Consider the following 12,487-nt stretch of genomic DNA (forward strand, 5'->3'; position numbering starts at 1 on the left):
ATAAAACTAGTATTATTTGAAAACATCTTTTATTATATTTTCATCAAAAAGTAAAATTTAAAATAAAATATTTAAACATAGTACGACATGCAAGCGTGAAATTGTGGCAACACTAACGTTACAGACGTTTAAAACGCGGGGGTTGCCACATTCCCGTCACAATACAATACGTAAACAGAACTAAAACGTGTCACCTTAATAATAATAATAATGTGTAATTCAGATATATGTACGTATAGCTTACAAAAAATAACAATCGTGTAATTGGCAGTTAATAAAAATAATTTGAAAAAAAAAAAAAATTAAGACATTACAGTATAAGCACTTGAGGCTCAAGCGTTAATAATAATTACAAATCTGAATACGTTACTGACGTGTTGGAAGTCGCTGGTCGCGGCACGGCGGGGCGCCTCTACATCTCTACTCATTTCATACATTAACCAACTATCTATTAGATAAATGTTATAATATTAATAATTTAAATGCTGCGTTGAAGTGAACAGCGACACTCACACGTCACAAAGAAGACACTTTAAATATGGAAAATATCTCTAATACGAGCAGCTTAATTACACAACTCATATTGCTTCTGGAAAGCAGTCGATAATGTGAAAAGTCAATGAACTCGGTGTCCTAATGAATTTAAATGCGGTCGCTATCGCGGTTTTCAGCCAAATTTTACATTTAAAAACGAAACAATTAAACACCATCAGAACAGAGGATTGGTCGAAAGTTATAAATCTTCAAAGAATCGTTTTGAATCAATATTATTTTCTAGTCAAACAAAACGTACATTAAAACTACCTCCATTTTATATATATATAAATATTTCAATCATAGTCATTTATATTTTATCTGAATTCAAAGACTTATTTTAATAAATAGCGTCGCATTTAGATTTTTTTTTTTATAATTAATAATATATTTAATAATATGTAATTTGATAAAACTTTTTTTTTTTTTTTTGTTAAATATAATTTATTAATTTTATTAATCAAACGCGGGTGGGATCGTTCGCGCTCGGATAAAATCTATTTTTCGATACGAAACAATAAATATAGAAGGCGTTTCATACATGCAAAATCGAACATTCAACGTTTTGTTTTGTACGCAACGCGAGATACAACGTTGCCGGCGGCGAAGCTTGCAAGCGTCGGAAGATCGACCGTCGCGCGACCCGTGCCTCCGGTACCGGGTACCGCACGGGCGCCGAGGTCGACGACCCCTCATCTCTCGACTCGACGATTTAGCTGAAACGACAAACAACACTATTAGCTTATCGATATGTGTACGTTAATGTAACTCTGTCGTGACGTCCCTAGGTAACTACCAATCAGATTAGATTGTGAGGATTTAACTGACAGAGGGAAGATCTTCCACCGAGCGAGTGATATTGCTCGGTAAGCCGACGGTCCAAATGTTGTTTATCGAATCTTATATACTGGGTGTTAGAAGACCGCTACCGAAAACGAAGACAGACGATAGTACTAATGCCACCTTTGATGATGGGACGAAGAAAAAATCGATCCTGATTTTTTTTAAAACATATTTTTAAAACGTATTATTAGCATTGTTTACGCTCCATCATTTTAGTTCAGCTAAATGAAAAGATAGTTTGATAAAAAAATACATTACTAAAAAAAACCAGCAATGAAACATAAAATAAAAAACAGTTGATGCTCGGATCAACGAACGCACGGGCGCGGCGCGGCGCAGACTCGCGCGTTCGCACAAATACTCATTTTTACTCACTCATTTTACACATTCAAGATTAAAATTTGTCCAAATAACTCTATCATCAAAAGTGTCATTAGTACTATCGTCTGCCTTCATTAACCCATAGACACAGCTCACTGAGTTTCTCGCCGGATCTTCTCAGTGAGTAGCGTTTCCGATCCGGTGGTAGATTCTGCGAAGCACTGCTTTTGCTAGGACCAGTGTTAGCAACACTCCGGTTTCAGCCCCGTGAGCTTTCCGTGAGCCGCCGAACCAAAGTCTCTATTGCTTTAGGATAATGGCTATCCCAGTAAGGAAGATTTTGTTATACAGGAGTCTATAGCGCGACCCTCTTCGAAAAATTATGACGTCAACAAACAGACAGGAGCAAGGGAGATATGTGAGATTTAAACAAAGCGAATTTTACCATATTTGGTAGATAGCAATGTCTATGTCGTTTTATTAAAAAAAACGTTACAAATAAATAATTAGACGACACTCTTATTGCAGTTTCAAAAAGCGGTCCCGATATTTTTTTTTAAGCAAGCCAGAAATTATATTATGACTAATTACGATGCTGAAATATATTTTTAAAGTTTATGTTTTTCCGTATGGTATTTGAAATTAATCATTTTAGTATACTATCCGATGATAGAATATTTTATTAGGTAATTTCATCGTTTGTATTCATTTTGTTTTCTATTTCTTTCTTAGATTTGTGAACGACATAACGGCTCGCCTGGTGTTAAGTTGTTACCAGAGTCCATTGACATCAATAAAGTGAATGCCGAAGTCTGTTATATCTGTCTGCGTCACGGTAGAAATAGGCAGAGTGGTGGTACCTACCCCTGGGGAAATCAGAAGACGCCTTACCACCATTGAAGTATAAAGTTATCAAATCCTAAGCGAATCATTAAGACCCCGATTCCATTAATTACCTTCTATGTTCATTTTAATTAAAAAAAAGTCTAAATGATGAATAAATTAATTTCTTAAATAAAGGATATTTTTAAGCAATCGATCAAACTGAATCGATATCATGATCTAACGAAACAATGATCGATGAGTACGCGATAGACATCTGGGGACATCAATAATTAATCGAAGTTTTATCATAAATACTAATTTTTTTGACCTGAGATTATGTAAGTAATGCAAAAAAATTAATTATTTCGCTTGATAATTCCGTAATTATATGATCAAATAAATTTGTTGAGGCGCCAAATAAAAAATAATAAAATGTAACCTACGAAACAAAAGTACAAAAAACGCTATAGGCGTAAATAAAAAAACAAAATAGAGAATTTTCACATATAAAATATTTTTTAAATATTTACTAACAATCACGCCACGTTAACTAGTCCCGTGCTAAGTTCGTAAAGAACTTGTGTTACAAGTACCAGATAACGGTAATAAATATAATATTTTTATTATACACATACACATATTTAATATACATCCATAACCCTGGAAAAGACATTTATATTTATCATACAAATATCTTTCCTTGGCGGGATTCGAACCCGCGACCCCCTTGTGTAGTGACTATGTCACTTACCACTACACCAGACGGCCGTTTAATAAAAACTTAATAAGAATTGTAATTTCTAGATTGATACCGAAATCACATCATCAATTAAATTCTATACATGAATATTGAAATATTAATGGAAATTACAAAATAAGTACAACCTTAGACGCGCTACCAAATTTGCTATACGATTTAAACATTTCAAATCGAGGTAGATGTGCCGTGTATAGAACTTTACTGGTGCTAGGACCTCTTGTGAGTCCTCACGAGTAGGTACCACCACCCTGCTTATTTCTGCCGTGAAGCAGTAATGCGTTTCGGTTTGAAGGGTGGAGCAGCCGTTGTAACTATACTGAGACCTTAAAATTTATATCTCAAGGTAGGTGGCAGCATTTACGTTGTAGATGTCTGTGGGCTCCGGTAACCACTTAACACCAGGTGAGCTCGTCCACCCAACTAAGCAATATATAAAAAAAGTAAGTTGTTTTCCATTTATTAACACAGGCTTTTTGTTATGATTGAAGGATTACTGGTGGCCCGGAGGTCTTTTCAGTTTCACCAGGACAGGTTTGCGAGCAAAGGCTCAGCCAGGAGGGGTGGGATTTGCTAACAGCTGCCCGAGCGCCTCCAAAGGAGACCTAACAACTCAAGAGCAACTGCTTCGCGAATGAATCTACTACCGGATCGGAATCGCGACCCGCTGAGAAGATCCGACGAGAAGCTCAACGAGCTGATGCATGGGTTAGGTTGCACGTCGAACTCTTTGTCAAGTTCGACGAGTACGGTTACAGGTCCTTAAGCCTGCTCCTAGTGTTAGAGCTGAAGGCGTCTAATGCAAGAGTTACTGGATCTGATGGATCCGTAAGGACGTGTCTAGGGTGTCGACGGTGACTGGCTTCTGCATGAGCAGGATTTGGGAGTAGTCAGCTGCGGCAACCACACAGGCTATCATCAGTGAGCAGAGGCTATTTCAGCTTCTCCTTGACGTGTAGGTGAGCTCACGGGGCTCAAACCGGAGTGTTGCTAACACTGGCCCTAGCAAAAGAGCAGTGTTTCGCAGAATCTACCACCGGATCCAAAACGCTACCCACTGAGAAGATCCGGCGAGAAACTCAGTGGGATAAAGCGTACTCTCGCTTACACTATTAGCTACCATGCACATGCTTCTATTGTTGAAACAAATTAGTTTAATAATAATCAAAACCGCCAATAGTTTCGTGGCGAAAACAAAAACATGCATAATTAAATAATACATCAAACTTTATCATAATTAAATGTCAAAATCGTGAATTAAACATGTAAGAAAGAAAAAAAACTTTTACTAAACTAGAGATATCTATATGTACACCCTGTATATAATAATAGTAATAACAACCATACGGGGTCGTAGATATAGAGATCAATGGGTGTATAAATCCACCCTGTATAATTAGATGGATATTTCAGTAAAATGGCAAAATAAAATCAGTGAAGCACACTCATTTTACTAAATATCTATCTTAAACCAAATTAAATAATAATCGACTGCTGTTTCAATGCAACTTAAATCCGAAGCGTTAATGTAATTATGATAGAACAACACTTGTAATTCCTACAACAGATACCATCGTATCAATAAAACATTTAACATTAGTTGTGCTCAATTTTCACTATCATTATTAGTAGCCAGAGTAAGTGATTGCTTGTGTAACACTTGGTTTACAAAATATCACACTTTAGAGTCCCTCGAATATTCCCATATACAAACCTTAGAGCGCGAACCGTCGATAAATCAACGGTCTATTAATGCGTATACAGTGCGGAGCGTCAGAATACCGACTATTGCGCAGTTTGAATATAGGTATTAAGTATTTTTAATAGCTTAATAACATTTATAAATAAACATTTAATATTGTTTTTGAAGTTTGAATTTAACAATGATTTTTGTATTTTTAAGTAAAAGTTTTATGAGGTATTTTTTTTTCGAAAATCCTTTAGCAATTACTTAAACACTAAAAGGGTTAATTAGTATCTCTAGGCATTCCACATCACGGGAAAAGTATGTGTGCCATCTACCAGACAATCGCTGCCGGTATTTGTTTAGGCATATAAATAGTATAGTTTTTTTTTATTGCTCTTGTAGGCAGACGAGCATACGGCCCACCTGATGGTGAGTGATTACCGTCGCCCATGGATGTCAGCAATACCAGGGACAGAGCCCAGCCCCTGCCTACTGTAATACTACTATATATAACGTAACTAATATAACTACTATATATACGTAATAGTATACTACGTAGTATAGTACAATACTACGTAAATATATAATATTATACTTATTGTATACCAATTAGTGTTATCTTTATTTTATATTTAGCGTATCTCAGAGAGTATTATCGAATTCTTTCGCCGTGCAATCATAATGTTAAGACTTGTGGACAAATTTTAATTATCGAAGTATCCAGAATGCAATCAAGATAAAAGTTTTTGCTGGTTTTGAAATTATCTTGACAAATTAATTTCGCATAAGCTTTTAATTGCATTTCACAGTTCGTCTGACATTAAGAAATGCCAAATCATGTTTTAAACATGAGGTCAAAGTCGACAATAACAACCGTTCTACCTTTCAAGCCAGAAATTTCGCTTCACAGTAAGAAATACAGGATGCTGATACCTACCCGTGCCGGCTCATTATATTCTTAACCATAAGATTTTACTATAATAAATACTGGTGGTAGGACCTCTTGTGAGTCCGCGCGGGTGGGTACCACCGCCCTGCCTATTTCTGCCGTGAAGCAGTAATGCGTTTCGGTTTGAAGGGTGGGGCAGCCGTTGTAACTATACTTGAGACCTTAGAACTTATATCTCAAGATGGGTGGCGCATTTACGTTGTGGATGTCTATGGGCTCCAATAACCACTTAACACCAGGTGGGCTGTGAGCTCGTCCACCCATCTAAGCAATAAAAAAAATGAAAAAATTAATAATTTTTTTGTCATCAATATTGATTGAATACTATTATTTTATCGTGAAATATTTCGTGTACACATGTCGCGGACTCTTTATCTTAGAATAATCGGTCTGCGGAATTTTGACACCCGTATCGAACGACGTTCTTTTATAGGAACTGACCGCTCTATAGATTTCAGTGTTCTGAGATTTTTCAAGTACAATTAGATAAATGAATATTTGACTTGTACTTAGATAAAAATTGAGCACATAAAACCGAAAGATTAGGGGGGTAGGTATTACAAGTGTCGTTCGCGCTGCACCCGAGTACACACATGCGGTTAATGGCGGTTAGGGCGCGTATAGGAAGGAGAGCGTGCGGACTGACTTCTTCTTGAGCGTGAAGAAGGAGCGTCGCTTGGGCTCGGCGTTGGCGGGCGCGGGCAGCGTGTGCGAGCGCGCGGCCGGCGCCTGCGTGCGCGCCCGCAGCGACTCCAGCCACCACGACATCTCCGCCTCGTCGTGCGCCTGCAGCAGGAACTCCGCGCCGCTCGACAGCCTGCAACACGTAAACACCCAACACTTTTAAGCGCGCTCTACACTCCCACCGAGACGCCTTGGCCAATTTTTTTATTTTTTTATTGCCCTTGTAGGCAGACGAGCACGGACCGTGTACCTAATAGGTAGGGGAAAAAACATTAAGTAAAGGGTACGTAATTAAATAACTGAATTTTATAACTAGTTAAGTCGCATTAAAGTTTAAATGGTCAATATGAAACTAAATAAAAAAATATTTTTAGAAAAAAAACAGGCTTGTATAGAAAGCCGAGCCAAACATTTTTTTTATTGCCCGTTTAGACAGACGAGCACACGGCCCACCTGATAGTACGTGGTTACTGTCGCCCCCATAGATGTCAGCAATACCAGGGGCAAAACCAAGCCGCGGCCTACCTTTTGCCAAGACATGACCACATCGAGAGCGTCCCTCCACATTCCCACTCACGCATTGCCCGTTTCGTGTGCTTAGTGCGAGTCTTATACCGTTCTCGATAGGCGTAAAAGTTAGCTCATATATTTGTATGGAATGGGATCGTTTGCCTACTTTTGCCGTTTGGGACTCTGGAATAATCGAGACGGCAGTGTGGAGGCCGCTTTACATTCATCCGTAGCAACGATACGATAAGTATTAATGTGCACGGTAAAGACAGAATAAAATTAACTAAAAATCGTAAAGAGATACCTAGTCACGATAATAATTATAATTCCATCAAAATAAAGAGCCACACTTTTAGGCATTACGTTACTACTTCTTTTATAATTTCTTTAGTACGGATTTATTCAAATTGAATCAACTATTTTCTATGGATTCATTTACCTAGTAGCGTGACAGGAAAATATGGCGAGTTTAATCGGAACACAATTGTAGTATGAATGAATATACATTACAAATGACATCCGCAACACAAGAAAAAAAATCAACCGCAAACATTTTTATTCAAAAAGTTTAAGGAATTTCGCCGAGACCAAAATATCTTCTCTATATATCTAAAGGCAACTATGCATTTAACGTCGTATTATCGATGTTCCATCGCCTTCACGTCTGAAGGAAGGAAGCGACGTCATCACAAGATCGACGGTAGTCTTCTATCCTGCACTAACACGAGGCACGCACCTGAGACGGAAGACGTGCTTCTTCTTGGTGTAGTTGGCTGCCACCTCTACGACCGCCCCGTTGAGGTCCAGAGGGCTCTCCCCGCGCCAGTACTGTTCCGGCGACGACTTGTAGCTCTTCTGGTCCTTGTAGAACGACATGCGGCCGTCTTTGGCCACAACGTAAAGCTTATCCCAAGACCTGTGCGAAGATAAACATTTGTTTTACTCATTGCTTAGATCGGTGGACGAGCTCATGGCCCACCTAATGTTAAGTGGTTACCGGAGCCCATAGACATCTACAACGTAAATGCCGCCACCCACCTTTGGATGAGTTTTAAGGTATAGTTACAACGGCTGCCCTACCCTTCAAACCGAAACGCATTATTACTCACAAGAGATCCTACCACCAGTTTTATTTTGATTATCAAAGTTATTGTAGTACGATCCGTATCTTAATAACAAGCAGCGGCTAAGTAAAGTGAGGAGATGTGATGTAATATTAAAGCAATATCTAATTTTATTAATCTTTACCATATGGTGAATTTAAACATTATAATTTTATTTTATTTTTGAGACTGAATTACTATTTTAATATATTTATAATTAATGTCCGTAACACAAAAAAATAAAGAATGGAAGGTTATCATAGTGTGGGTGTGTTATGCGAAAAGAACGATCGTATGGCCAAAAAGATCCTGGGTGTGAATGTAGACTCTAATGTGAGGAGAGGACATCCTAAAATGACTTGACAGTCTGTATAAAAGGGATGGTGTGAGTGTAGAGATGACGTATGATAGACCTGAATAAAAAAGAGGGCATTCTGCACCGACCTCACTTATTCGAATAAGGGTAAGAAAAAGAAGAGTGCATTGCTATTTTAAGCTCGTGGCATGCCGTGAGCACTCCCAAGTCAGTAGGTAGGCAGCGGCTTGGCTCTGCCCCCGGCATTGCTGAAGTCCATTGACGACGGTAACCACTCACCATCAGGCGGGCCGTATGCTCGTCTGCCTACAAGGGTAATCTATACTAATATTATAAAGCTGAAGAGTTTGTTTGTTTGAAGGATCTAATCTCAGGAACTACTGGTCCGATTTGAAAAATTATTTCAGTGTTAGATAGCCCATTTGTCGAGGAAGGCTATAGGCTATAAAATCACGCTAAGACCAATGCAAGCGGAGCACCAATAAATAATGTTTCAAAATCGTTTTTTTTTCCTTTTGAGAGCATCCGCTGCGTGCGCTGCGGAAACGGTTAAAGTTGGGCTAAAGTAATGTATGAGAGAATTGTTCCCCTTTAAAAGATCTAAACAAAAGTCTGCGACAGCATATGCTTATATATTAAGGTTGGGTGGTAAGAGGCGGGTAAAATTTAGCGTTATGCCAAAGTAACTATTCCACGCGGAAGAAGTCGCGGGCAAAAGCTAGTAAAAAAAAATATCCGCGGAAGAAGTCGCGGGTAAAAGCTAGTAAAAAAAATATCCATAGATTACTTACCGATTAGAAGCCCGTTTGGCGGCGGATTCCCATTCGTGTTTCCGTACCAGAGTTCCCTCGACCCCTTCATCTTCGCTGGCTGGACTGGCTCCCTCTAAACATCACATTTCATTAACCAAGATTCACAATGAAGGCCTGACACGCTCACACGACGACATCAGAATAATAAAAATCGATGAAAATGCGATAATATCGACGTTCGTGTACTCCCCTAAGACTCAGGGGGGTTGGGGGAGGGGGCTGCGAATAAAAAAATTAGGACTTTTCCATGAAAATCGTTCCTTAAATATAATACCTTCGATATTGATTCCGTTGACATCGTTATACATTTACGATCTCGTGATGATAGGTTTGATACGAAACTATCTTAAGCATGTTCCTGTTTAAGGCAGTGAAAGTCGTTCATGTAAAATTGTGTTTTATTGCAACGTCGTTAAACTTATATTAACATGCGCTAACAACACAACAGCACACGCAAAGCTGGAGGACGCGGACATTCCACAGAAGTGGCGGGTCGTTGTCGCGGATGGAATATTGGATAATATAAAAAATACTTTTTAAGATATTTCAAACTTTACAATCGTTGGCATAATAACGAAGGGTGGAAGGTTATTGGTTTATGCGACATTTATCTTTGTTATTAAAGGTGCACTTTTATTTAGTATTAGCATCAATAATTCGATGTTTTTAATTGATCTTCAATTAAGTTTTACTCTATTCAAATAGCTAAATAAGGTTTTTATAGATCTTTTTTTTTAAATTTCAAATGGCTCTACTGTAACGTTGCAAAAATTTCGCTAAAGCCAAACAGCCTATCACTCCTCGATATTAATGGGCATATCCGCATTTTTTATTATTTGTGTGTTTCTAGAATTATTCCAATCTTTCCTTCAAGTAAGACTAATTTCTTTTTAATTGTCAAATAATGTATCATCAATTGAAAATATTAGATTTCAAATGACTCTACTGCAAAGTTACAAAAATTTCGCTTATGCCAAACAGCCTATCACTCTTCGATATAAAGGGCATATCCACATGGTTTTCTTTATTATTTATGTTTGTCTATAATTATTCCAATCGTTCCTTCAAGTAAGACTCATTTCTTTTTAATTGTCAAATAATGTACTTATCATGAATTGAAATTATTAGTTACTACGAGTATAAACATTAATTTTTTATAGATTCTTAAACGAATTTAATTTCCATCCGCGACACTCTGCAGCCACGTTTTATACCTTCGTCGTCGCTATGATGGGAGCCCGCGATCAGCTTCTTGGCGGTGCGCCACCTGAAGCTCCTGAAGGGGGACTTGCTTCGCGACCGCGACTTCACCTTACCGGAACTCGAAGGCGTGGCGGGCGACGAACTCGATCCAGGGGCTAATCCGTGAATCCGGGGCAAGTGGTAGGGGATTTCAGCGGCATAGCGGGGCAAAGGAAGAGGATCATGGTTGGGTAATGCATTTTTTTTTTTCGTAGTAATACCGAATTGGACAAGTTTGAATAACATCGTGTGCATCATGACAGGATTTACGGATCAAAACGGGAATGAGGTAGGAATGAAACAAAAAAAAAATTTTTTTCAAAGCAACACAAAACAAAATTTGCGGTTCGCAGCGAAAACAAAAGCATTTTCATTCCAAAGGAATTTGATAAAATTTACATTAAACAAATTTATTGTACGGTACAAAAACACAGATGTTAATTTATAATACTTAATAACATGCATTAGAAGTTAACGAACATTCTACATCGTTATTCAACATTAATACTCATTTTAAAGCAAAAACATTCACTTACATGAGCTGTGATTCAAATTAGAATAATGAGACGGACAAATTCTAAGAAAGAACTAAAATATTTTTTTTTTAAAAATCGTGAATTATTCAAATTTAAAGCATAACTCGATTGTTCCAAACATTGATTTGTATAGGGATACTCACTGGAGAGGCGTGCGGGTTTAACCGGTGTTGGTTTCGACGTGGACTGTTGGGGGGAGGGCGGTGCGGGGGCGGCGGGGTCAGCGGGGGCGGCGAGGGCGGCGGGGTTCGGGACGGAGCTCGCCTCTGCATGCCGACACAACTACGTGCTAGTTACGACTACACTACGTGCTGGGACATGCCAACTACTAACTCTACATGCGTCCTATTACTATGCGCGCGCATCGGTCCATGGACTACAACCTCCGTCTCTCACGTCCAACTAAGTGAGTTTAGAGTGCTTGTTGAACTGATTTAAAATTTAAATCTTAATATGTCCTGAATAGTATCTTTACCGTATTTTGTTACTACAAAATGAGTAGATATAAAAAATATAATATTTATAAATGTACTTTTAAAAAAAGTTAAAAATACACTCGCATAGTCAAATTATAAACATTACATGCTACATTCTTTTGCATAATTCTGTATTTGAGTTAAAATTTATTTAAATTAAATTGTAGGTTTTAATATGTTTCCAGTTCCAAATAATTTATATTTCAAATGACTAAGCACCTTATCCCTCACCATGAAATATAAGCAATTGAATGACTACAAATGTTTACAATTAACGTAATCCTTTTATTTATAAACGCACAAGAAGCTAAAAGCCATGCACATATTGATATATGTATATATAAATGTATATAAGCAAGTTATGAAATAGAATAGTACATGAAATAGATACACCTACCTTATACATTTTTTTTTAAATCAGCTCCTTTATAGAAAACACTTAATTGCACTAGCTAGCGTAAATATAAAATACAAAGAGAGACAGGAAGACATGAAAAAGACACAGTATCAAACCATCACCGTATTTAGCTTATTACTTATGGCGGACATATGGAAAATGTTACGTAAAAACTTCATTTTGTTTTTAAAGATGAACGTGTGAGACATGAAATAAGAAAAAAAAAACAATCTAAAGACATATGAATGAAACGTGTGAATTTTAAAATTGATGGATATAGGATGGATGATGAGATTTAAGTGATGAAACAAATGAACCATCACCTCTGCAGTGAAAGGAAACAGTGTGTAACCAATGTGAGATGTACATACAAATCGTGCAGCAAGTAAGTGCTCAATTTAAACTACGTTATCAAAATAACCTATTAAAATTGAAATGGGTGTCCTACAAATAACAAACACTAGTAAGAAAATAATACCGACAGTCAGAAGCTGG

At 37.7% G+C, this 12,487-nt stretch overlaps 1 protein-coding gene across 19 annotated transcripts in view; it reads right to left on the bottom strand.

Annotated features, from left to right (window-relative positions):
* Nucleotides 1-12: 12 nt before the first annotated feature.
* LOC101738175 (spectrin beta chain) overlaps nt 13-12,487 on the bottom strand; it is an 82,203-nt gene continuing 69,728 nt past the window's right edge. For 9 of the 19 annotated variants that reach the window (XM_062673724.1, XM_038017234.2, XM_062673718.1 and 6 more), the window contains 6 exons: nt 11,263-11,385; nt 10,556-10,699; nt 9,321-9,414; nt 7,847-8,026; nt 6,563-6,733; nt 13-1,250 (listed from right to left, as the gene is read on the bottom strand). In XM_062673724.1, the coding sequence (XP_062529708.1) occupies nt 1,247-1,250; nt 6,563-6,733; nt 7,847-8,026; nt 9,321-9,414; nt 10,556-10,699; nt 11,263-11,385 (716 nt within the window). In that variant the 3' untranslated portion in view covers nt 13-1,246. The remainder of the gene's footprint in view (nt 1,251-6,562; nt 6,734-7,846; nt 8,027-9,320; nt 9,415-10,555; nt 10,700-11,262; nt 11,386-12,487) is intronic. The other 10 variants (XM_062673728.1, XM_062673727.1, XM_038017240.2 and 7 more) reach the window with 3 other exon arrangements.

Source organism: Bombyx mori, chromosome 18 (assembly GCF_030269925.1).
Source record: "Bombyx mori chromosome 18, ASM3026992v2".
In the NCBI taxonomy this organism is placed as follows: Eukaryota; Metazoa; Arthropoda; class Insecta; order Lepidoptera; family Bombycidae; genus Bombyx; species Bombyx mori.